This window comes from Oreochromis aureus, linkage group 5 (assembly GCF_013358895.1).
Source record: "Oreochromis aureus strain Israel breed Guangdong linkage group 5, ZZ_aureus, whole genome shotgun sequence".
NCBI lineage: Eukaryota > Metazoa > Chordata > Actinopteri > Cichliformes > Cichlidae > Oreochromis > Oreochromis aureus.
The window spans coordinates 19,575,924-19,598,985 of NC_052946.1; the positions used below are offsets into that span (position 1 = coordinate 19,575,924).

Sequence of the window (23,062 nt, forward strand, 5' to 3'; positions counted from 1 at the left end):
CTGATCGTGGACATGAAAATGATGCTGGACTGTGGAGCTGATCTACGGTCTTGTTTAGTCGTGTCTCCACTTCAGGTTTACTGGTCTAATCGTTCACCACAACATGCTCTGAAAATGTCATGTTAGCCAACAGGTTCATGAAAGGCTGTCTCTAAAATATGTTTAGCGTAGATGACACAGCATGCTAACATCCTGAGCAGGTATCTTTCCAGATGTGTACAAAACATGCAAGTACTTTTTTTTTTAGGTTGAAAAGATGATTGAACCACTCTGAGGTCACCCATTGATTTTGGACTTTGTTCAACCTTTTAAGCCTCGGGTATTTGGACAAGAGGGTGGCATGCTAAGTTATAAGCTAAAGTTAGCAAGCTTGGTTACTAAGCTGCACTCATAATCTATATAGCTTCAATGCACAATGATAAATATCTGCTAATAAAGCTCAACAACAAGGTTCAAGAAAGTAAATTTCTCCACAGGGATTTTAATTATGAGCTATAATGTTTTAGCCGTCTAAAGCAGACTCACTACGAGCTACGACATAATTAAACGATGGTGCGACAATCTGCTCCTGTGGAGACCAAAAGGTCTGCATGACATAGAAAAGAACTACACTACCCACAATCCTAAATTGAAAAAGCGACATCTCTGATTATGGAGGTTGTTGTTACCATGGAAATGTTAAAACGTGCAAACATCAGGTCATTTAGTGAGCGTGATTACAGTCATAAATGAAGCACTGTAGCATATTGATAGGATAGGATTTACTCTGCTACACACACACAAGCTGCTAAATACGACCAACACTATCATACAACACTGTTGTTAACCATAAACACTACAGCAATGGACAGGATTACATATGAAAAGGCTAAAAGTCGTTCACTGAGGAATCTGGGATTTGGAGTGGGTTATGGGGATGTGTAGTTCTTTCACCATTAAAAGTAATTATAGACATAGTCTGGCACTTTTGTCCCGTTTTATTTTTTCTTTGTGTTTTCATTCGCCTTATAGTTGTTTAAAAAGTTTAAAACTCTTTATATAAAGATTTTCTGAAGCATTAGTGAAGGAAACAAATGGAAAATTAACTTCTGGAACCAGAACCCTTAAAAAAGTTAGTGGTCACTGTTGAGCCGTGTTAAGAAAGGCCACGCCCCTAACTCTAGTATCCAGATCTATTAGATTAAAAAACATGTAGCCAACACAGAGTCAATAAAAGGGAAATTTATCCATAGAAGCAAGGAACATTTTTCTTTTTTAGTGCTCCAAAGGTTAGCATTTTAACATGGGAGTTCATAGGGATCAACTCACTTTTGGAGCCAACCTCAAGTGGCCACTAGAGGAACTGCAATCGTGGAGGTTGCTGCTTGAGTGGTCCACACCTTTGCGAATTTATTTAGGGGCAGGTGAAAAAGTGCTGATTCAAAAATACAGCATCCAACAAGAAGCAAGATGACTATTATCAGCGTCCTCCAAATCATCTCCATCGACATCATTAAAATAATGATGGGGGGTTTTATGCACTCAGAAGTAACATTGATGAAATACTCACTTCTACCCACATCAGAGACAGACAAACACTTTACTGGAAAAATCTTCTTTTTTTTTTTCAAATAAAAGATTACATCCAGTTTGGGGGGAAAACACAGACACGTGTATCAGGAATATGCTGTTTTTTTCAACTGCTCTATATATGAAAAATACAGTTTCCTTTAACAGTGTAAGGATTCAGAAATGAATGTAACAGAGTAGGTTTGATCCACAAAGTGGGTTTTTTTCTGTTTGATTGGTTTTGTTTTTCTCTCTGAATCAAACATTTTCAGCTTCCATGGACATTTGTCATCCAAATTTGCATGGAGAGACCTGAGCAAAGGGTTTGGCTAATCCTCCTTTGGCAATGTTTTTGCCCCCTGGTGGTAGCTCTAAGAACAGCAAGTTGTCACAGTCCATTCAGGAATTAGTTTTCTGCTGTGTAATGAGTGGATCACTAGTGTGGTTACAGATGTTTTGTGTTTGGTGTGTGAGCCGTTTTAGTGTAAGAGTGTATCACGCAGACATCTCTGGTGTGTTCATGTCTGTAAATAATGTTATGTAACCAAACTATTCTGGAGATAGATTTTATTAATGTGATGTAGATTAATGTCTTAAAAGTAAGAGTTTTAGCAGTAAGTATAACAAAAGTTAGAAATGAATGTGATCAATGCACTTTTTCACAAGACTGCAAAAAGCTAGAGTCTGTTTTCATTGTCTTGTTTGCAGTACATTTAAAATTTGATGAAAAGCAATATGATGTTATTTAAATGACAGAATAACTGTGGCTGAAAGCAAATCCAGGCACACGAGTGTCTGTGAACAGCAATCCTTAGAAATAACCCCCAACACTGGTGTGTGCACATGTGTGTGTGTGAGATGTGAGTTTGGCTTGGTGTGTGCAAGGCCTTAGTGAGCACACATTTCAAACACTATACAGGAGACACATGTCCCTTTACAGCTTCCCTCTCTTTCCTCTTTCATTTTATGAATGTATCATACTGAGGAATATTGTAAAAATTGTGACCATGAAAAAATTATTCTAATAAAGCGTGGACAAGCTGCCGTCACGTTTCTGGACTTTTTTGGTTTAAATTCATTCTCAGTCAAAGTAAAACATGATGTATCAGATGTTGGCGGTGATCGATATATCAGCCAGTACTATTTTCTAGAGATATCACTATCGGCATTTATAACAGCCGATAAATGAAAATTTTAAAAGTGAAGAAGAGACGAAGATGATGTTACATAGTTTGTTTAGGTGAGGGCGCTGTCCCGAATTCCAAATATTGAGGATGAGAACAAAACAACAATGGTCCAGAAGAGTTTGGTCAAACGATGATTTTATTGAGCACACGTGCGGGGAGATGTATACTGCAACACAATCAGCATAGGTCTCCGCCCAAAAATACACTTCAGAATGCTTTTAATATATCAGGGTTCCGCCCCTTCATGCGTCTATTACAGTTAATGCTTCACTAAACAAGCTAAAAACAGACAGAGAAGTTCCTCTTTTCAACAACATTCTTCCACATATGGCAATTTGTTTCACCCTCCAGATGGTCCCTGTTGACTTACAATTTTCTTAACTCTTCTTCTGTCACTTGTTGCCAGGCAAGCTCAAATGCAGTTAGAACCTAAATGAACTCCAGACCCTTTGGCCTAACTATCTCCTACAATCATCTGTGTTTGTAAGCGCGTCACCCTCTGCTGCTCCAAGTCACTTACACAATAAATCGTCAGGACACCGCGCCAAACGAAGCTTAAGACCTTCAATAGACTGAGCATCAACTCTTCATGAGCACAATTTGCAATGTGTGTATAAAATGATTATAGCTGCACCTTTAATAAAAGTTTCAATCTAATGCCAGTGGCTTTAATAAACATTTTAATGCAATGCTAGTGATGGAAGCTATATTTAGCAGTAAAATATTTTCTTCAACTTCCCTGTTGGCAACACCTGTCTGGAACATAAACGCGACTACAGGTCAGAGCAGAGTCGAGTGTAAATGAGTTATCCACAAGAGTATTTTTAAACTGTATTGCTTTATTATGTTAGTAAGCACTCTTAAATAACTAGACATAACAAATGTTAGGGAAATCTGTCTGTGTTTAAATATAGTTTTTTAAACAGACTTTTAAACCACCGCATATCGATATCTAGGTGAGATCACATGACTGACACAGCCAGTCGTCATTCATTTCTTTGCGTTTTGGGTTGCTTGAACATTATGTTTTGGGTCATTATCCATTCACACTGTGAAGCAATCAGTTTTGCAACATTTGTCTCAATAATACGTGCAGAGAGTATAGCCCTGTACACTTCAGCACTCATCCTGCTGCTTCCATCAGCACTCACATCATCAATAAAGACTAGTAACCAGGTTCAACTGGTAGAATCGATATATAAAGCACTGTTTTTAAAGTCAGAGCCTTTTAAATAGTCACCATATACTTTAAAACACGACACACAGTTTTAATATGCACAATTAGCAATTAATAAAAAGATAAAGACCAAACAGTCTATTCTTCCTATTCTGCCATACCGAGCAGAACAGGAAGAATAGACAATGAGTTCAAACGCAGACTAATGACAATCTCCTCGAGACTCTGCAGTCTCACCAACCAGCACTGCAATATAAAAACTACACAATTTCCCTGCCTGCTAGATTAAATTATCTCCCTTTAACCACACTGTTAAATCCATCATCCTTAATCAAACATGCATTTCAAATACAGAGGATTTGAGTAAAGCTGGACCAATAGAGGATTATTAAGACCAGCACCAATATGTGGTGATTTATAAGTCTAATATATCAGCTAATGCGATAAACAGATTTCCAAAACATTTGTTATGTGGATGTATTTATGAGTCCTTACTGAGATAATATGGCAATGCAGTTTAAAAATAATCTTGTTTTATTGTGACAACAGGTCATGATGACTAATTTATTAGTAATTTCCCGCTGAACGACGAGTGTTCTGGTGTTACCAACAGGGAAGAGTTCAGAGTGCCCTCTGGTAAGCAAACTATGTAACATCAACAACCATAACACAGTTCAGGGATGTTTCTCCCACCCCGAAGTGGGCAATCAAGAGAGACGGCGTCTTTATTTTTTTTATTAAAAAATATTTCAGGATTAATTAATTACATTTGTTTTTGTCCACTTGTTTATTTAGTTCTTTAATATTGACCTAACTGACATTCCATACAAGGCTAGAGTATTAGGCAAACCGCAGACACATGGCGCCCTCTTCTGGACACAGTAATCTCACAAAGCAATGTTTAATAGAAACACAAATATATATATATATATATATATGTACAAAATAGTTTTCAAAGTTAGCTTAGATTCACCTGAGTCGAGGTTTGTGGCAGTATTTAACTCCTCGAAGAAGTTCAACTCCTTCACTGAACAGTCCCAGGAACTTTTCTGCAGTGCACACTAAAGAAAACAGCCAAAGAGCACCACATCTGCTCTCCTCTACAGGCATCACCTGCTGTCTTTTGTCTCTTCATGCTTCTGCAAAAGCTATATAGTTTCTCCATCTGTGAGTACTTGAGGGTCTGCTGCTGAAGTAAATCTTGCCTTTGGAGGCTATGTAGAAACAAGACATTCTTCTACATTCGGCACTCTGTCCACAGACCAGTATAGTTCATCTCTTTATCTAAAACATGTCCAGCATGAATAAAAATGCAATTTTATATGATTGAATTTATACAAACATAAAAATATAGGCAATTTGGGCTTCAGATACTGCAGAGTTATCAACCACCCCACACGTCGTAGGAAACAGACATGCACTGTGCAATCTATACAGCAATCAAAACATATTATTTTTAATTTCCCTTCAAGTAGAAAGAAGCTGTTTGCGGTTGTCTTCGGTACTTTTACAGTCGGCTCTGTCTCAGATCACAGATCCTGATGCAACATTTCTCTCCGAGCCAGAATCCGGGATACAGCGGCTCTCTGAACTTGGCTTCAACCTTGTACAGGAAGTTCATACTGTCCGACACCTCATAGAAAGACAAAGTTCCAGTTTGAAATTTAAGATAAATTCCAACCCTGTGATGACGGGGTGGTGTAGTGAGCTGGATGCTTTCAGAATTGTGGCTCACAGAGTAATGTTTAGATAGATCCAGACTCCAGGAATTTGCTTTGGCCCCAAAGGCTGACAGTGTAGTGCGGGATTTTCTGTCTATTCCTTTGTAGGTGAGAGCGATCTCTGCCTTGTCTCCTTTCACCTCTACCTCATAGTAGCAGTCAGCTTGCAGTCCCTCCCTGCACAGCACCTGCCGCCGATGTATAAACCTCTCTGGGTAACGAACACTAGGATTCTTGGACCTCTCGCTGCGCAGCTTAACCGTCTTCTCTCCTTCCAAAATAACCAGGTCCTCATGAGCTGTCGTGGGGTCCAGAGAGAGCTCACACGCATCTGAGATAATGAAGAGGACATTTAAGGACTGAATTCTAAGAAGACACCTGTGGTTGGATGACTCTGCATGTGGGGTAAAGTCATGGTGAGAGCAGGTTGGAAGATAAACTTACACTGCAGGAACTCTTCTCTGGTTTTAGGCTCCACTTTCTGTTTAGCCAGAGTCCTGCTAACTGTAAGGAGACACAGGAGACAGCATCAAAGCATCAGTGAGCATCTCTGCTGTATCATTAAACAATACACAGAAACTCGTCCCCAAAATAGAATAAAGCAAGGATAATGTAATAGAGTCCATTATCCTGTAAATCAGTTCACACAATTGCCTGTAAGTACAAGTTATTCAGATGTGTCACCAGACCACCAGGTCTGGAAGAAGACTCAAACTTTCACCCTCAGATGAGAGGACATGTTTAAGGATGTTGAGGCACAACCCAGGAACCACCAAGACTCAAACCTGCCATCAACTGTAAACTGCTGAAACGCCAGCATCACTGTCCACAGTGAAGACACACGAAAGAAGCCCCTGCTCCAAAATCGACACCTTCAAACTCGACTAAAATTTGCAGCTGCTCACACGGACGGGTATTTTGGTCAGACAAGATAAAGATTGAGGTTTCTGGCCACAATTACATGAGGTATGTCTGAAGGAATAGTGGTGAGGCTTTTAAACTTAAGAACACTGTACCATCTCTCAGTCATGCTCTGGGGCTATTTTGATGGCCTTTGTACTGGTGTTAGGAAAAAAAATAAAGCTGTTTTTTAGGATTTTTATATACACATTGATATGAGCTCATTAAAGAGTTGGCACTCCATGAAATATGGGTCGAAAGCTTCACTCAGCGCTATGACTGAATTTAATTATTGTGATTGACATGTAGAAGTGCAGAGGGTTTTGCAAAGCATGCTTACACATCATAACTGGTTAAAAGTCCAGATTATATTTTCTGGGCCAAGGGAGTCCGAACAGAATGTCCCGAACTTAGATAATAAGTAGAATCAGTAGCCTTAGGATTGCTAGATAATATTAATAATCAAGGATAGGCAGGGAGGTGTCTTCTTTCTGTTTTATTTTTCCAGGAAGAGGAGCAGATACAAGACGAGGTCAGACGGGAACGGAGAGAGAAGAGTCACAGGGAGACGGCAGGACTGCCACGTCACTTCTGGAAGAAGGGAGTCATAATAATACGTGTTTTTGTTGTAGTATAAAACTGGACTGCCCACTCTGAGGGTCATCCTCTGTGTGAAGCAGATAGCTGATTTCACATCAAGATCCAGTGCTGTAAACTTGTAATTTCAGCTGCTGAAGCAAATCAAACTTTTTAAACGACAGATGTTCTCCTGTACTTCCTTAAGAAAAAAATAAACATGTCACTGGTACATCATAAAATGGATGGAATAATGAAGAAGGAGGAGGACTACATGCAAATTCTTCAACATAAAGTCAAATAATCAGGACAATGAGGACAACACACATCACAACTGGTTTTGGAATGGATGAAGGAGGCTCACAGTAAGCTTCTGAAGTCGTCTTCCTAAAGCCCGACCTTAACCCTATTGGAAATTCAGTGGACTTTGCTTAAAAGCAGGGTCTGTAACAGGAAACCAGCCAATATAAATGAATTCTACCAGTTCTGCCAAGAAGAGCAATCAGCCATAATTATCCCAGAAGCTTGTTGATGGATAATTTACTAAGGGACATTTAACCAAATATTATTGGGGGCTGGTTAATATGTTTGAGCCTGTATGTATACTTTTGACTCTGTGTGAATTAAATAAATCCAAAATATATTCAAACTTCTCCCTTCAATTCTTGTTTCTCAAAGCCATTAAAGATGTGTGCTGAACAACCGTTTAAGGAAACCATTAAAAACCCAAAATTACCATGACAGTCATGTCCATGATGAGGAGTGGGTGTAAACTTCTGACCACAACTGTAAGGTAATAATAAAATTGTTCTGGAAACAGTTTGAAGTACAAACCACGGGGCTGTGAGACACTGGCTTCACTTCTTCGCTGGACATCATCTTCCTCTGTCTCTGATGCTGATTCCTGCTGCTCCTCACCATCAGCTGTCATACACAAGGACAGATATTCTTACATTCTTATAATTAAAGAGAGATGTTTTCCACATAATGACACATACCAGTGTTACAGATTGAAGCAAATTCTTTGTCACAGAATTCCTCCAGTTGCTTCCCAAGCTGTTCAACGGCTCTCTTTGTGAGCTCAAAGTGGAGGAGTGGATCCTCTGAAAGCTCCTGGAAAGAGTGGTCACAGAGGAGCTTCAGAGAGGGCCATTTCTGTGAGGATGGAGGGGAGAAGTTTAGGATACGACCTGTCACACAGAAACAGGCAACGTTTCCAGTGCTGTGTTGGCAGTATACCTGCAGGAAACGGATGTTGCTCTCAGTATGTGCCAGGTGGTCCAGCTTAGCATCCCTCTTCTTCATCTGCTTCATCTCCTCCTCCAGGCTCTTTAGCGAGAGGCGAACCTGAGCTGCAGCCGCCTCCTCCTGAGCTGCAATCGCTTCCTTCACTGATAGGTAATGTTTCTGAAGGGAGTCGATGGCGCCCACTATGACGCTTTCACAGAAGGCTTCTGTTTTTCTCGCCTCGTCCTGTTTGATACACATGTGAGTGGGCGACACACTACAAACACTTCAGACAACATAACTTTTTGGTCACATGTTCCCCTCACCTGAATCTGTCCGATCATCTCCCCCATCATCTCCCTTTTCCTTTCTTGCTTCTGAAGAGTCTGCTTGAACTTTGTCTGCATGTCCCTAAGTTCCTTCTTCAGGATGTGTTAGTTGGAAGCAAACACATAATTTGTTTAGATTTGTGAAGTTGGTTTAAATCATCAAAGCCACTATTTAACCCTAATCCTTTGCAGTCAGTCTTTCAGTTTTTTCCTGGATGGCACTTTTGACATTTGTATGAATTAAATGCATCTTTGTCTAAAACTGGGTCGATGCTGTAAGTCATTTGAATGTTTTGTAAGGCTGTCCCAGTACTCAGGAATGATTTGTTTAACCAAATAAAGTGGAAATGTCACCTGTCTGTGAAATACAGACAGCCCCTCTACTTTTAAAATTAGGCTTAAAACATCCCTTGTTGATAAGGGATCATCAATATATTTGGATCAGATAACCGTGAATCTTCCTTTAGTTATTCTGCAGTAGGTCTGTTCTACTGGGGGCTTCCCATGATACACCGTGTTTCTTTTTCACTCACTATGTGTTTATACACCATCCTGCATTTAATAATTATAATAGTTATCATCTCTATCATCATATGCTTGCTCATAGGGAGTTGTCAGTTCATTGGGTTTTTTTCTATATTATTAAAGGGTCTTTATGCTCCTTAAGGCGACTCTTGTTGTTATTTGTCGCTACATAAATAAAATCTGATCATGGTAATAATGTTTCCACAAAAATAAAGACCGTTGTTAAGAAAGACTCCACAACGTCAATAAAGGCTTTCGTCTATCAACAGTCATGTGATTTTCTAACACTGAGCAGATGTTACTTCTAGCGCTGTGCATCATAGATATCATTATAGCGCTTTCTTTTTTTTAAATGCTGAAACTTAGTTTCAGCAATTATTCATTTTTTTAGGCTTATGTTGAAGTTTGAATCGTCGATCTGTGTGCCTTAGATGCAGCATGCACTTTGCTTTCATCTCAGTTACATGGCTAAAATCAGTATACATATATATAAATCACAAGATACGTAAAAGTTTCCAAATATCCGTCAGGATATAAAACATTGTCAGCAATCTTGAAGTTGCAGGAAATCACGAACAATCGGTTAATGACAGTTTCCTGGATTTACCCAAAGAGAAAACATGTTCTTGTAATATTTTTGTTACAGTCAGCTATGTTGCTGCATTATCGTTTTAAAACTAAATCTGGAGTTAGGTCAGGAAATATTAAGTGGTCGAGGGTCTAGTATTATGCCATAAGACTGCATAAATTGACTCTTGGGCTAATTTACCAAAAGCTTTCCAGGAGACGCTTCCTTCGATTTCTTCTTCCTGCAAATTTGAGCTTTCAAGTAGGATTTGCACCATTTCTATCCTGTTTTATGTACCTCCTTCCGCCTCCGTTCCTCCTTCACCCACCCGATCCTGTGTCCTCCATGCTCAGCTGAAGCACACTGTGCACATATGATCTGCTCATCTGTGCAGCAGTAAACATCCAGGGGCTTGTCGTGTTTCCCACACAAAGTGCTCTCCGATGTTTCTGCACAGCTCCGGGGTCTCTTCAGGACTCTCTGGTGCCCTTCTGAGGACTGCTGCTCCTTATTACAACTCATTTCTGTCTCTCTCACCACCTCAGCTAGAGTTGTGTTCTTGATCAGCTGAGGTCTGGATGGAAACTCATATTCACATTCGGGGCACCTGTAGAGACTGCTCCTCAGCTGGTCACAATCCCATTGGTCCTGGATGCAGCGCATGCAAAAGTTGTGTCCGCAAGGAATCATCACAGGATTCCTGAGAAGGTTTCTGCATATTTGACAGCAGAGGTGGTTCATCTTCGCAGGAATGTTACGCTCCGCCATGTCTCTGTGGAAAAAAGGCGGGCTGTAACAAGTTTAGTTTCATTTCCTGCACAAATGACTCACAAGTGTGCGTTTGTGTGTGGGAGTGACTTAAACTTTTGAAAGTCTTCTAAAAAGGAAGGCGGGGTCCGTGTCTCCTCCACACTGGCTGTTTGAATCTCAAAGACCAGACAAATGTAAACAACAACCTTCAGAAAGGACAAATAAATCCAACATGAATGTCTTTATTACAGTATTTAGCTAAACATGAAACAAAGAAAAGCAGTGATAAATAAGCTTTGTAATTTACATTTACTTTCATTTCCTGAATGTTTAAATAAAAACAAAGAAACTAATATCTGAAAAAGATGTGGAAGTATAACAGTTCTGTAACTGGCAATTTAAATTCAGCTGTACCCTTCGGTTCAAAAACAGCCGTCTGATGAATAAAACCACGCAACAAGAACCACATTTATGAGACCAGAAACACTCTTTTCTTTCACAAGATCCAACACACACAGCTGGGGTGTGTGCACAGCAAAGAAGATGAAGATGCTGACGAGCTTCTTTTTTCTTTTTTTTTGTCTAGACTGGGATTTTAATGTCCATTCAGCCTCATTGATGGTCCCAGAGCAAAAGCACTTAGTCAGGCAAAACAGATATGATATCATCCTGAAAATCCAGCAGGGCAACAAAAAGGTCCAACTGTTAAAGGAGCAATGATCCGACTATCATGAGTGTACATAAAGAAATCCGGACCTTTCCTTCCATCTCTCTGAAGATGATGAACTCGTGAGATGGAACGAGGAATGTTTTATTCATGTATTCACTGTGCTGAGCCTGGCCTAACACTTAATACCCTAAAATTAATAATCTATTTAAACTTAAAAGTGAAAACGTGGTCATGTAGTGCTTCCTGGTGAGTTGCAGACCTACAGTAGCAGGTAAGAGGCACACAGAGGAAATACCTGCAATGTAAAGAAGGAGCAGAGTTCAAGTCCACAAATGGAGTTTTAGCACTGAGGTCATTATCAGCGATTTCATTAAAAAACTGGGAGACAGGCAGGAGAAGTCTTAGAGAACCTAAGTACAAAAGGATGATCTTTTTTTTTTGGCTAAAAACTACACAGAAATCATAACAATGCAAAATTTCTCAAAAGGCAAAGGTTCAAACACCAAAAGCATTTAGCAGGACCCCCGACAACACTCCTCCATGCTGGAAACTGAGAGTAAAATCCATCCGTCACCTTCAGTCTATACAGAATGTGTAACATAATGTTCTGTTCACAGAAGAGTTCTGTTGATCAGTGAGAGCACTGGTGGTGCTTCATCTGAACACCTGACTGAAACTGTTTATTTAAAAAAAACAAAAACAAGAATAAACTACAAGAATGTTGACAGTGGTCGAGTCTCACTGTAGCAGTTCTTCCCAGGAAATAGGTTTGGAGAAGACTTCCCTCTCCAGCCAAAGGTCGTAGTTCATTTGGAAGTCCTCGGGCAGGTCCACTCGTTGGCCCAGAACACTTTGCAGACAGTTGTCCACAGGCAGGAAGTCTGGATTGCTGTGGCTCTTGTCGTAGCGGCGGCTGTTGAAGCGCTCGATGTTGGCTCGTAGAGCGCACTCCTCGGCCTGGAAGTCCCACGGACGAGCGTCCAGATCTGCTCACACAAAACAAACAGTAACTGGAAGTTAGTGGATTTTGTCTGCTCTGAGTGTGACAGCAATCTGCAGCAGCCCACAAATCCTGATCTCCATTAGGACATAAAAACAAAACAGCAGGTTTGTCCCAAAAGGCGAGAAACACATGAAACATTCATGCAGCGAACAGACGACTGATCTGAGAAACACGAAACACTTTGAATGTGCAGCTCATCTTTCACTCACACACCAGCTGTCTCATCTCAGTCAGTCTGCGACACTTTTCCCAACTCATGACATTTATTAAATGCACACTCACCGGCCACTTTATTTGCTGTCTAACTGCTCGTTAACACAAATATCTAATCAGCCAATCACGTGGCAGGGTTTATAGAAAATGGTCCAAAAAAAGAGAAAATCTCCAGTGAGCAGCAGTTCTCTTAAAGGTCAGAGGTCAAAGAAGAATGGCAAGACTTCTTTGAGCTCATAGAAAGGCAACAGTGACTCAAGTAACCCCTCATGACATCCAAGGTATGCAGAAGAGCATCTCTGAATGTTCAACACACTGAACCTTGAAGCAAAAGTGCAACAGCAGCAGAAGACTAGACCAGGTGTCACTCCTGTCAACTAAGAAAAGGAAACTGAGGCTACAGTTTCCACAGGGTCACCAGCATTGGACAAAAGAAGGCTGGAGAAACACTGCCTGGTCTGATGAGTCGATTTTCAGATGGTACTATTGTAATCTGCCATAAACAGCATGAATCCATCATGCTTTTATCAATGATTCAGACTGCTGCTGCTGGTGCTGGCATGGGGAATATTTTCTTGGCACAGTTTGGAACCCATAGTACCAAACTCTGCATCCTTTAAACACCACAGCGGTGGTGTAAAGGATGGTGGTGTTGGTGTCCATCAACAGCAACAACACATCTATGTAGTGTCCATTGCTTTATGACCACAGCGCTTTATGACCCATCTTTCAATAGTTGCTTAAAGCAGGATAGCAAACCAATGTCATAAATCTAAAACCGGTTTCTTGAACATGACTATGAGTTTAGTGAATTCAAATGGCCTCCGCAGTCACCAGATTTCTTTATTTACAATCCAACAGAGCACCTCTGGGATGTGGTGGACCAGGAGATTCACATCATTAATGTGGAGCCACTGTGTAACGCTGTCATGTCGACATGGACCAAAATCTCTGTTTCTAGCAACTTGTTCAATCTGTGACATGGTGAATTAAGGCAGCTCTGAAGGAGCTGCAACAATCTTCCAAGTTTGACTGGTTCTCTGAATATAAAAAGGATTTTATGGTGTCCAAATATAACCTGTTCCCTACTTTTTCTAGAATGATACTTGAATAATGCTGTCCTATGTTTGTGTGTAGTGTTGTATATTCTGCACGAAAGCTGTTCAGATTTTTTTTCTCTCACCGTTTCCGTACGCCCAGTCGTCATTCAGGCGATGTCGGACCTTCTGGTAGATGGCAGACATGGTCTTCATGTTGCTCTTCCTCCACTGACGTCCGAGGTACTTTGTTTGCACTTTGAGCAGCTTGAGGACATACAGCTGCATCATTGCCTGCTTGACCTTCAGCGCCCTTTTCAGGATGGGTGCCGACTTAAACACGACCAGCATCTGGCAGAAAATGTCAAGGAAAAAAAAAAAATCAAAGCAGAGAGTTATATCCTGTCTTTTCATACGTGATTCATGTGTCACAGCAAATGTGACGTGACGTCCTCTCACCATTGTTCTGGAGTGCTTCCATTTGGTCAGTTTGTTGAGGATCCTCAGCAGGTTAATACAGGAAAACAGATTCCTCCAGCAAAACTGATTGTTGTCTCCCGCTTCCTGTAACAAAGAAATCGTCCACAGTAAACATCCAAATCCTACAGTCACGTGTCAACAACAACAAAACAACAGAAACAAGGGGGAAAAAATTACCAAACTCTCTGCGGTTAACTCTGGGAGCTCGTGCACCACACAGTACGGAAAGTCGAGTACTGAAATGCTTTTAGGAAGAAAAAAGTAAAGTAAATGTAGTGAAATACAGAGCCGTGTACATATTGATGCGCACTGCAAACAGGAATCATGACTTTGTTATGTAACGCCACACTGAAAGTACCTGTTCTTAGCTGTGATATAAGACATGATGTTCTGGTTGAAGAACTTGAGAATGAGGGGGATGCAGTTGGCAAACACCAAGTGCTGAGCCATGTACTCAAACTATGAACACCAACCACACACACACACACACACACACACAGAGGGACAGCAGTTACACAAGGATCAATTTTTATATGGATACATGTATGTAGTTTGTATTTTGGTTACTACTGAACTCACGATTAACACAACAACTGCTCAACTCTGAAAATAATCTTGGATTTATTTAAGTTTAAGAAAAGAAGAAACTCGCCTTTTTTATTTAAGTGGATTTTTTAAGACTATGCTCCCAATTCCCTGTTTTAAAACTTAATAAAAACAGAATGCATGACCCAAAAACCTCATAAGCCCAGATTTTATTCACATCAGAACACAGAAAGCATATCAACTGTTTAAACTGACCATAAATGTACCATTTTAGGAAAATTATTAGTTTTTGAATTTGACAGCAGGAACTGAGGAGACCAGCTGCTGGACTTTTGGGAGAGGAAATGACTCTACCTGCTCAGCAGTCCTGGTCTTTTTTGTGGTATCTTTTGATTTTGAGTTGTTTAGTTGGTAAATAATCTGGACTGCAGGCAGGTCAGTTCAGCACCCAGACTCTTCTACTATGAATCGATGCTGTTTTAATAGCTGCAGTATGCAGTTTAACTTCTTAGTTTTCCTTCCATGAAACAGACGTGGAGCATATGTCAATCTAAAGAAGCCAGCACCGGAGAAGACAGCAGTGTTTCTGGATCATGTCCACTTATGACTTCATCTTTGCCTGATGGGGCTTCAACCTAGATTTTCAGATGGCACCGTGAACTCTGTTTACAGACAACGATTTCTGGATGTGCTCCTGAGCCCATGAGGTTTCCTTGACAGCATCATGGCTGCTTTTAATGCAGCGATGCCTGAGGACCCGAAGATCACAGACATCCAGTACTGACTATCAGCTTCGTCCCTTGTGCACAGAGATTCCTCCAGATGGTCTGAATCTTTGGATATTATGTACTGTAGATGATGAGATAGCCCTAGTCTTCACAGTTTTATGTTGAAGAACATTATTCTGAAATTTTTCCACAATTTGTAGATGCAGTTTTTTGCAGATTGGTTAACCTCTGCCCATCTTTACTTCTGATAAACTCTGCCTCTCTAAGATGTTCTTTCTATACCCAATCACATTGATGACCTGTTGTCAGTTAACCTAATTAGTTGTAAAATGTACATCCAGCATTTCCTGCTTTCCTACTTTTCTAAACTTTTCTTAGTGTATCCACTAATACTTTTCATGCACAAGTAAAATGTCTCAGTTTAAACATTTGATGTTTTCTGTGTTCTACAGAGGATAGAATTTAGTTTAAGAGACATGCAAATAATTTTTGGTCACTTTTTTTTAATTGAGGCTGTAAATAAATAAACAAACGTGAGTTAAACTAAACCTGCTGCAGCGTGAAGGGGAGTGAATCTGTTTTATCTCTATTACCATGTTTTGATATTTGATGTGATTCAAAGTTATAATTTAAACTGGAATAATAACAATGTGCAACGTTAAACAGGCGTGTGGCGTGCGCACCTGGTAGATGTGGTTGAGTTTGAAGTGTTTCAGGAGAAGCAGCAGAATTGCAGAGATGGCTTTCACAATGATTTCTTTGTGCCGATTCACATCAACACCAAGTTTCATGCTTTGCAGCACCGTGGTCCTGCAGGGTCAGACAGAAGAGATCAGGTCAGATCAGACAATCCTCAGTCTGTTCTGCTCTCAGGTAAAAACCTACACCTGCCTGTAAATCAGAACTTAGCAGTCTTGGAGTCTACTGTTCTCAAACATGCTCAGGTAAAATAACCTGCTGATAAACCACATCTCCTTGTTTAAAAAAACCACGTGTGAAACCAGCTCCAGCTCTGTATGTAAAAGTGTGCATGACCTGAAAACCTGCACTCACCCTGAAAAGTAAATGCATTAAAGCCTTTCCACATTAGATAATGGAAATGTCTCTCAGTTAGCATATGTTCCCTCTTTATCACATAATGGCACAGTAGATAAGAAACTGGCAGGCTTTTCAAGGCACTTACGGCATCTCCTCCGGCAGCACGTCTGCCAGGATGTTAATGGAGTCGGTTTTAGCTTTGGATGTCGGAGCAGCAGCCAGCAGGATCTTCAGCAGAGCAATCTACAGAGAGACCAAGCATGATGGAGTGATTTAAACACTAAATCCAGCCTGCCAACACTGAGGTTTCTAAATCTTGGAGTTTTATTTATGTACTTAAAATGTATGCAGGGTATAATTTGTAAAATCTAACTAAATGCTTTAGTATAACTAACAGCACACCACTGATCTGTGACACAAAACTTTACACAAGTGCTGCAATAGAGTATTTGTGTAATAATCTTTATCGCCATCCCTGAGCAGACCCTGCTCTGTTGTTGCTTTCACACAGAATTACAGTTTTTAAAGCCTTTTTATGACTCTACCACAGCTGTATCACAGCTGTGGTATTGTGCTACTGTGGGACCACTCATACCACAGCTGTATCACAGCTGTGGTATGAGTGGTCCCACAGTAGCACAATATAAACCATACAAAACTAACCATGTATTGAGGCAAACTGGGCAGAATTCCCTGGTAGAGCAGCTCGGTGGCACACGTCTCCACTTCCTCTTCACCCTGACAACAAGAAAAAAGAAAAACACAAAACAAGAAACAAGAAACAAGAAACGTCAAGTAGAAGAATTTACTTTGTGTGTTTTTCTTTAACTGAATAATTAAAATGGAGCTATTATGCTTACCTTGAGGATAATTTATGCATGGCCAGAGTTTAAAATTATGAGGTCAGTGTATGTGCAAAAGCCTTCAGACAGGCATCAAGGTAATTTGTTTCTGCTGCTGGATGTGTACGATATGAATGAACAAAGTTGTGTTTCAGATAGAAGATGAACTAAGAGGCTGCACCAAGGCCCATTATATGATAAAAAAGGACTATTCTGAACTGAGTAACCATGCCAACCAACCTTAGTGAAGTCTAATGAGAGGTACCACGACAGATCTCCTTTTAATAAAGCTGTATCTGTTTATACTTACGCCAGAAAGAGGGGTTTTCTGAAATTCCTCCTCCTTTGTGATCTGTAGTTCAGCTATAGAGACATACTTGTGCTGAAAAATAAGATGGCATTTAATAAATTAAGGTTCAGGAACACTTCAGGTGTGTGAAATTAAGCCATGCTTCAATATCCCTAATGAAGTACAGTGCAAAATGCTGCAATACCTGCTTTAAGGTCTTGATGCTCTCGTGAATTGGCCTGGGTAATCCAACCACTGTATCTGTATCACTGCAATGCATGCACAAAATAAACAGTTCTTAAACATGTCAACATTTCTGCACAAAAGCTAACTGTCATCTCTAAAAAAAAAAAAAAAAAAAAAACATAAAGAAAACACTACCTTCCAAGAGTGTAACCAATGAATTTACTTCTACTTGATTCCAGGAAGTTTTCAATATCTTTTTCCCTGTTGGAGCAAAAACAGTAACATCAAAAACAAAAAGTCTTAATTGTATATTTGTGGATATAAAGGAGGAACTAACAGGCATCATTACAGTTCAGCATTGCTGTCTGGTGAGACCGAGCAGTACCTGACTTTAGGAGCCCACGGCAGACCTTTTGGGAAGGAAACCCTCTCCGATGGAGGATGAGGAATAGGTGGAGGCATCACCTCGTCCCGCTCTAGAGGGAACGTTTCTGCTTCTATAGAGTTATCATTGTCATCATTGTCATCTTCATCTTCTCGTGAGTCATCCGCCTTGTAAGGATCCTTTTCATTGAATGCATCCAGGTTATCCTGTTTTATCAGCGCCTGTGTTTGAGTTACAAGATAATTACAACTAGACTGAAGCAAATACTAAAATTACTCAAGTATTAAATCTGTGAAGCCACTGAATGCAGAGGAATTATTGCATGAATACATTATAAGCAGAAGGCTCGTCATCTAAATGAAACAATAATACAAGCTGGTGCTCTAAAAAAACAACCTGAATGTGTCAGCTGTGTTTGCACAAAGAGGAAATGGGCGTTGTAAAGTGCGTGCTGCTGCACACAGTCCATCGTACACACCAATACAGTTTGTGAGAGCATTGCTGCCCTGGTCATGTAACGAGCATTCGGAATAACAGTTCACTTTCAGGTGTTTTGCTTATAGCTGGCTTTAACCTGATGGTAGCAGCTATAACTACCTTGTGTTCACGACGTGCCCGCTTTTGTTGCTGCTCAATGAGGTCGGATGCAGATGCAGGAGGAGAAGCCGCTCTCATGCTGCGAATGACTCGAATGCTGTCCTCCGGGAGAGGAGGGAGACCCAGTTCCTCTCTCTTACGGACCTTTATGCTCTGCAGCTGCTCAAACCCTCCGAGTGTGAACTGAAACAGAAGACAGGAAGGTTTTTGGAAGATAAGATGGGATTTAGGAGGAAAATGCAGATGAACTCTTTGGGATCTCTGTGAAAGGCTGATGTTTGAGTCTCACCAGTATGCTCTTCCACAACAGCAACAAAACTTTCTTCATGGGGAAGTGAGGCGCATGACCGCTGCAGAATTTGGTAACCATACCAAAGAGCATAACGGAAATGGGCTCGTTGTTGAAGAGAGGAGATCCTAGATCAGAGAAGCAGGTTCATTTAAAAGGCTGATTCTGCACATACCCTCAATGAGTCTTCAGCTACTCTGATGAAATTTACCCAGTTCTGTCCTGAAAGTCTCCTTGATGATTTTCCATTCGGGCTTGTCGGCTGGGTCGTCCTGTTGGATGGTTTCCACCATCATGTACATGATGTTAAGCAGCACCCTGAGATCTGTGCTGTCAGCCAGGGAGATGGCTGGTTTCCTGACAGCGCTGCTGCAGGCAGCACTGTTACTGAAACACAGACACCACAACAGGCAGCTGGTTAACCCGAAGTCTACCACAGACAACCAGTGATTCTTCTTTTTTATTCTGAGTGAATTCATTAGTTTAAAAAACTAAAACCATAAAAACAAACAAACAAAAAAAAAAAAACAACAGACAAATAATGTGTTTCCCCCGTCCTAAATTTAAAGTAAAACTGCGTGCTGACTGATCTATGGCACCTCAATAAATGCTTCCAGAAAGCTATGGGGTAGGAAAAAATGGCTTCTTTGGGGGTTTTTTTTTAACTGCCATTTACTTCTGCAAGGCTAAAAAATTGATGGAGAGCATACTCAATCTCCATGTTGAGCAGTTCCACCAGAGCAGAGAAGGTCCCCACATCGAGCAGCAGAAATATATTGTATCTCATCCAGTGCTGCACCTCCACCTCAGAGCTGCACTCAGCAAAGGTCCCTAAAAACAGAAAAAAAAGAAGACAGTACATGAAGACAAACTATTTTCTAGTTTACTTGAAATCGTGGAAACGTGTGATGGACTGACCCTGAGCCATGTAGAGAATGGCTCTGGCAACCTTCAGCCTTTTCTCCCGGGCAGTGACTTCAAGACTGTCCAACAGGCGCATAGCGTGAGCTCTGTGCTGAGCTTCATCGAGCTCTGTCCACTTCTTATCAGACACTAAGGCACAGCAGAGGTGAAGAAAATAAACTAAGATGCATACTTGCTTCATGTTTTATTTGTATGGCTGACGTGTATGTATATTCTAAGTGCTTACCATGAACTCTGAACTCCTCTTCAAAGCACTTCCTATTAAGAGCGAACTCTGGTCCTTCAGTATAACTGTAAAGCTCTGCAACACACATGAAGAGTTCATAAATAATATACACACATTTTTAGGTGGTTACAGGTTCTTAAAGTGTGACACACACACACACGTACCTGACAGCTCTGCAGCCCACTTATCTGTGTCCGAATATTCAAACTCCAGATCTGGAGACTCAGACTGCCCCTGTGCACAACACACTGCAGAGGTTAGACAGAGAGGTACTGGATACAAAAAAAAAAAAATGTAATTAAATTAATTAATGAATAAATCCAAGGCAAATTTAATCACATCCGACTGATGTTAAGAAGTCACATTACCCAAACTCTACACACAAACACATAAAAACCTATTTTCTCATTTAATAAGTGGTGGTATTTAGTTAGTACTGTTTAATTTCCTTTCCAAAATTCTCCATAACAACAGCAACATCATCAAGAGTCAAAGCACCAAAATGTCCAAGTGACTCTTGCTAAGAGAAAGTGGTGGAAGTAGCATTTTGATCATTTACAATATCAAAAAATAAATTTGACTAGGAAACCTTCTGGATTAAAAGCCCACTTATGTTAACACATGTAAGTCAGTAAGTTGTACTTCAAGTGTGTAGTAAAAATGTCCCCCGTTAGTATTTACTTTTGGATTAATATTTCTCCCGCATTAATGTCTTTTGAGGCTTTTTACTGCTGATAACGCTGGTTGAGCTAATACATTTTTGTTGGGTTGTTTTATCTACAGCAATGCATCATAATCACTATGATCTTCCTTTGTAGAGTACTTGAGTCAATGCATTTAGCTGCATTTCCCCACATTTTAGTATTTAGCTACAGGTGAAACACTCCTCTGTGCTCGCAGCTACTCTCTAACAAAGCTTACATCTTTTAACATCTTTTTTTTTAATCAGGCATGTTCTCCACCTTATACATGCCTATAAAGCACGGTATAAGGTATAAAGGTATAAAAACATCCGGTTGGCAAGAACAAGCAATACTGTTAAAGTAGTTCAGGAGCACAAAGTAACAAATAAGATGCAATCAAACACTGCTGTAATAGCACTGTGTCCTGTTTAAGACTGGGTGCACCTGAGTGGTGGGAGTGGTGAAGGTTATAAAACCTCCACTTTCAGTCTGCTTACTCTCTTTGGAAAGTTTCTTCATGACACTGTTGGTTTGTTGGGTTACTTAGTTCAGGAACACTCAGTCAATTATATTTTCAGTTGTCCATAAACACCGTGCACAGCTGATGTCAGTTACTTTAACACCTCACTATATTTTGGTTACATAAACCGCTTTGGGCACTGTTTATTATAAAGCTGTACCAATAGTAGTAGTAATAAACTTGTATTTGAGTATCTATTACTGACAACTCTATAATCTTTTATTCTATAATTTACATTTCAGACTAGTTAATGTAGTTTCTGATTTGTAATATAAAGTTTATGAATCAATAAACAACATTATGTGTACCAGCTGCAACACTGAAAGTAACAGTAACACACTGAGGCTGCCATCATGAAGCATTACTGCAGAGCTCCTTCAGTGACAGACTGCTGCATCCTAGATGCATGAAGGAGCGTTTCCGCAGGTCCTTCCTCCCTGCAGCTGTCAGACTGTACAATCAAAACTGCTCCCAACAAACATAGATGTTTACATCAGTGCTGTAACAACTTCTACTGTTATAACTGCACATTACTTTTCTCAGCTTATATATACACTAACTTATTGGAAGTTACATGTCTACTTTTTAATGCACAGGTACAATACACAATCTGCACTTTACTAATTATTCTAAATATTCTTAACTATTTAAACATCTTTCAGTATCCTGCTCTGTTTGCACACTATCTGTACGCTAATTTTAACAACTGTACTGTACTCTGCTCTGGTAACTATTGTCCATGATGTAAATATGTAAAAATTGTGTTTTTTGTTTTCTGTTCTGTGTCCTGTTCTTTTTGTATATGTGTGTTTTTTTGCTGCTGATACAACCAAATTTCCCCTTGTGGGACAATTAAAGGATTATTCTATTCTATTCTATTCTAACTAAACACAAGAGGATTTACTGTTGCCACTGTGAGCCTACTTTCAAGAAAAGACTGGAAATAATACACCTCTTCAAGACAGACAGGGAAGCAGTGCTACCATGACTGTCTCCAGTGGCTATTTAAACCACTACACGGAAACACTCAGCTTGTTTTCTTTAAACGTCACACAGATGAGTGACCAATTTGCATATATACAGTAAAATTACACTGTCATAGCCGACTGTCGCATTAGAAAGATTAAATGTGTTAAGCAGGACCTAAACAATCAGTTTTCAACAGGTCCTTAGATTCCTGACACATACACAAGCCTGGCCTGTAGCCGGCTAACGTCAGCTAGCTGTCTCCTGCTCGCTTTTCACTGTGTTAACACCGGAAAACAAACGGAACACCGTACAGCTAAGTACACGTACAAACACCGTAATGAAGGTCGTTTGCTGCTCTTAACTCCCGAATCATGTTAGAAACACTAATTGGGCTACAATGACAGAGCTAGCTAACTTTACACTAGCAGCAGGAAAGGCCTCGTCTCTTTAGCTAAAATAATACACGCTGGAAATCAACCATAAACATCTGGATACGTACCTCTGAATCTTTTCTTTGATTGCGGGTAAATTCGCCCCTGGTTTTGTTAGGTAACATAGCTCTCTGCTTATTGTTTACAGGTAGCCCACTACCGTTTCCACCGACGTCCATAATTTTTTGGGGCCCAGTGAACTCTCGCGAGATGAGAAATGGAACGCGACAGTCGGACTCCCGTCAGCGCGAATCTTGTCCGAAGGTCCGCAGCAGCGGCCCGAGGTGTGGGTGTGGAGAATTTGTGTGAAATGAATTTCTCTCTGCCTCTTCATGTAATCCCGAACTGACGCCATGATGAGATCAGAAGTCGGAGCAGGTATCATTCTGGATGAAGAAAGTTCACAGGATCTGTCGTACTGTAGAATTAATGCGGGACTACTCAGAAACTTCTCTTCTACGTGATGGATAAATATCTAAAGATGATTAAAATTCTCCA

At 40.3% G+C, this 23,062-nt stretch overlaps 2 protein-coding genes across 2 annotated transcripts; both read right to left on the reverse strand.

Annotated features, from left to right (window-relative positions):
* Positions 1–4,631: 4,631 nt before the first annotated feature.
* LOC116333910 (tripartite motif-containing protein 16-like protein) lies at positions 4,632–10,558 on the reverse strand. Its single transcript, XM_031757204.2, has 7 exons — positions 10,056–10,558; positions 8,663–8,758; positions 8,349–8,582; positions 8,108–8,264; positions 7,944–8,033; positions 6,078–6,137; positions 4,632–5,964 (listed from the first exon to the last, which is right to left on the reverse strand). The coding sequence occupies exons 1-7, from the start codon at positions 10,524–10,526 to the stop codon at positions 5,420–5,422; spliced, it is 1,653 nt and encodes a 550-aa protein (XP_031613064.2). The 5' UTR covers positions 10,527–10,558; the 3' UTR covers positions 4,632–5,419.
* Positions 10,559–10,734: 176 nt separating this feature from the next.
* strip1 (striatin interacting protein 1) lies at positions 10,735–22,834 on the reverse strand. The gene is made up of 20 exons (XM_031757107.2): positions 22,633–22,834; positions 20,126–20,195; positions 19,962–20,036; positions 19,730–19,864; positions 19,522–19,642; positions 19,023–19,198; positions 18,812–18,939; positions 18,523–18,705; positions 17,926–18,146; positions 17,736–17,801; positions 17,560–17,623; positions 17,376–17,447; positions 16,887–16,961; positions 16,369–16,466; positions 15,869–15,995; positions 14,270–14,370; positions 14,089–14,155; positions 13,891–13,995; positions 13,578–13,782; positions 10,735–12,164 (listed from the first exon to the last, which is right to left on the reverse strand). Exons 1-20 carry the CDS (start codon positions 22,741–22,743, stop codon positions 11,917–11,919), a joined length of 2,448 nt encoding a protein of 815 aa, XP_031612967.1. The 5' UTR covers positions 22,744–22,834; the 3' UTR covers positions 10,735–11,916.
* Positions 22,835–23,062: the final 228 nt, after the last annotated feature.

What these genes read in the sequence shown, in the direction of transcription:
- LOC116333910 (XM_031757204.2), bottom strand. Translation starts at nt 10,526, where the DNA reads ATGGCGGAGCGTAACATTCCTGCGAAGATGAACCACCTCTGCTGTCAA. An exon ending in TGCTTCAATCTGTAACACTG is followed by an intron (nt 8,034 to 8,107) that starts GTATGTGTCATT and finishes TGTGTATGACAG; the next exon opens with CTGATGGTGAGGAGCAGCAG. An exon ending in CAGAGAAGAGTTCCTGCAGT is followed by an intron (nt 5,965 to 6,077) that starts GTAAGTTTATCT and finishes TCATTATCTCAG; the next exon opens with ATGCGTGTGAGCTCTCTCTG.
- strip1 (XM_031757107.2), bottom strand. Translation starts at nt 22,743, where the DNA reads ATGGACGTCGGTGGAAACGGTAGTGGGCTACCTGTAAACAATAAGCAG. An exon ending in AGAAAACCCCTCTTTCTGGC is followed by an intron (nt 16,962 to 17,375) that starts GTAAGTATAAAC and finishes TCTTGTTGTCAG; the next exon opens with GGTGAAGAGGAAGTGGAGAC. An exon ending in CCAGTTTGCCTCAATACATG is followed by an intron (nt 16,467 to 16,886) that starts GTTAGTTTTGTA and finishes GTCTCTCTGTAG; the next exon opens with ATTGCTCTGCTGAAGATCCT.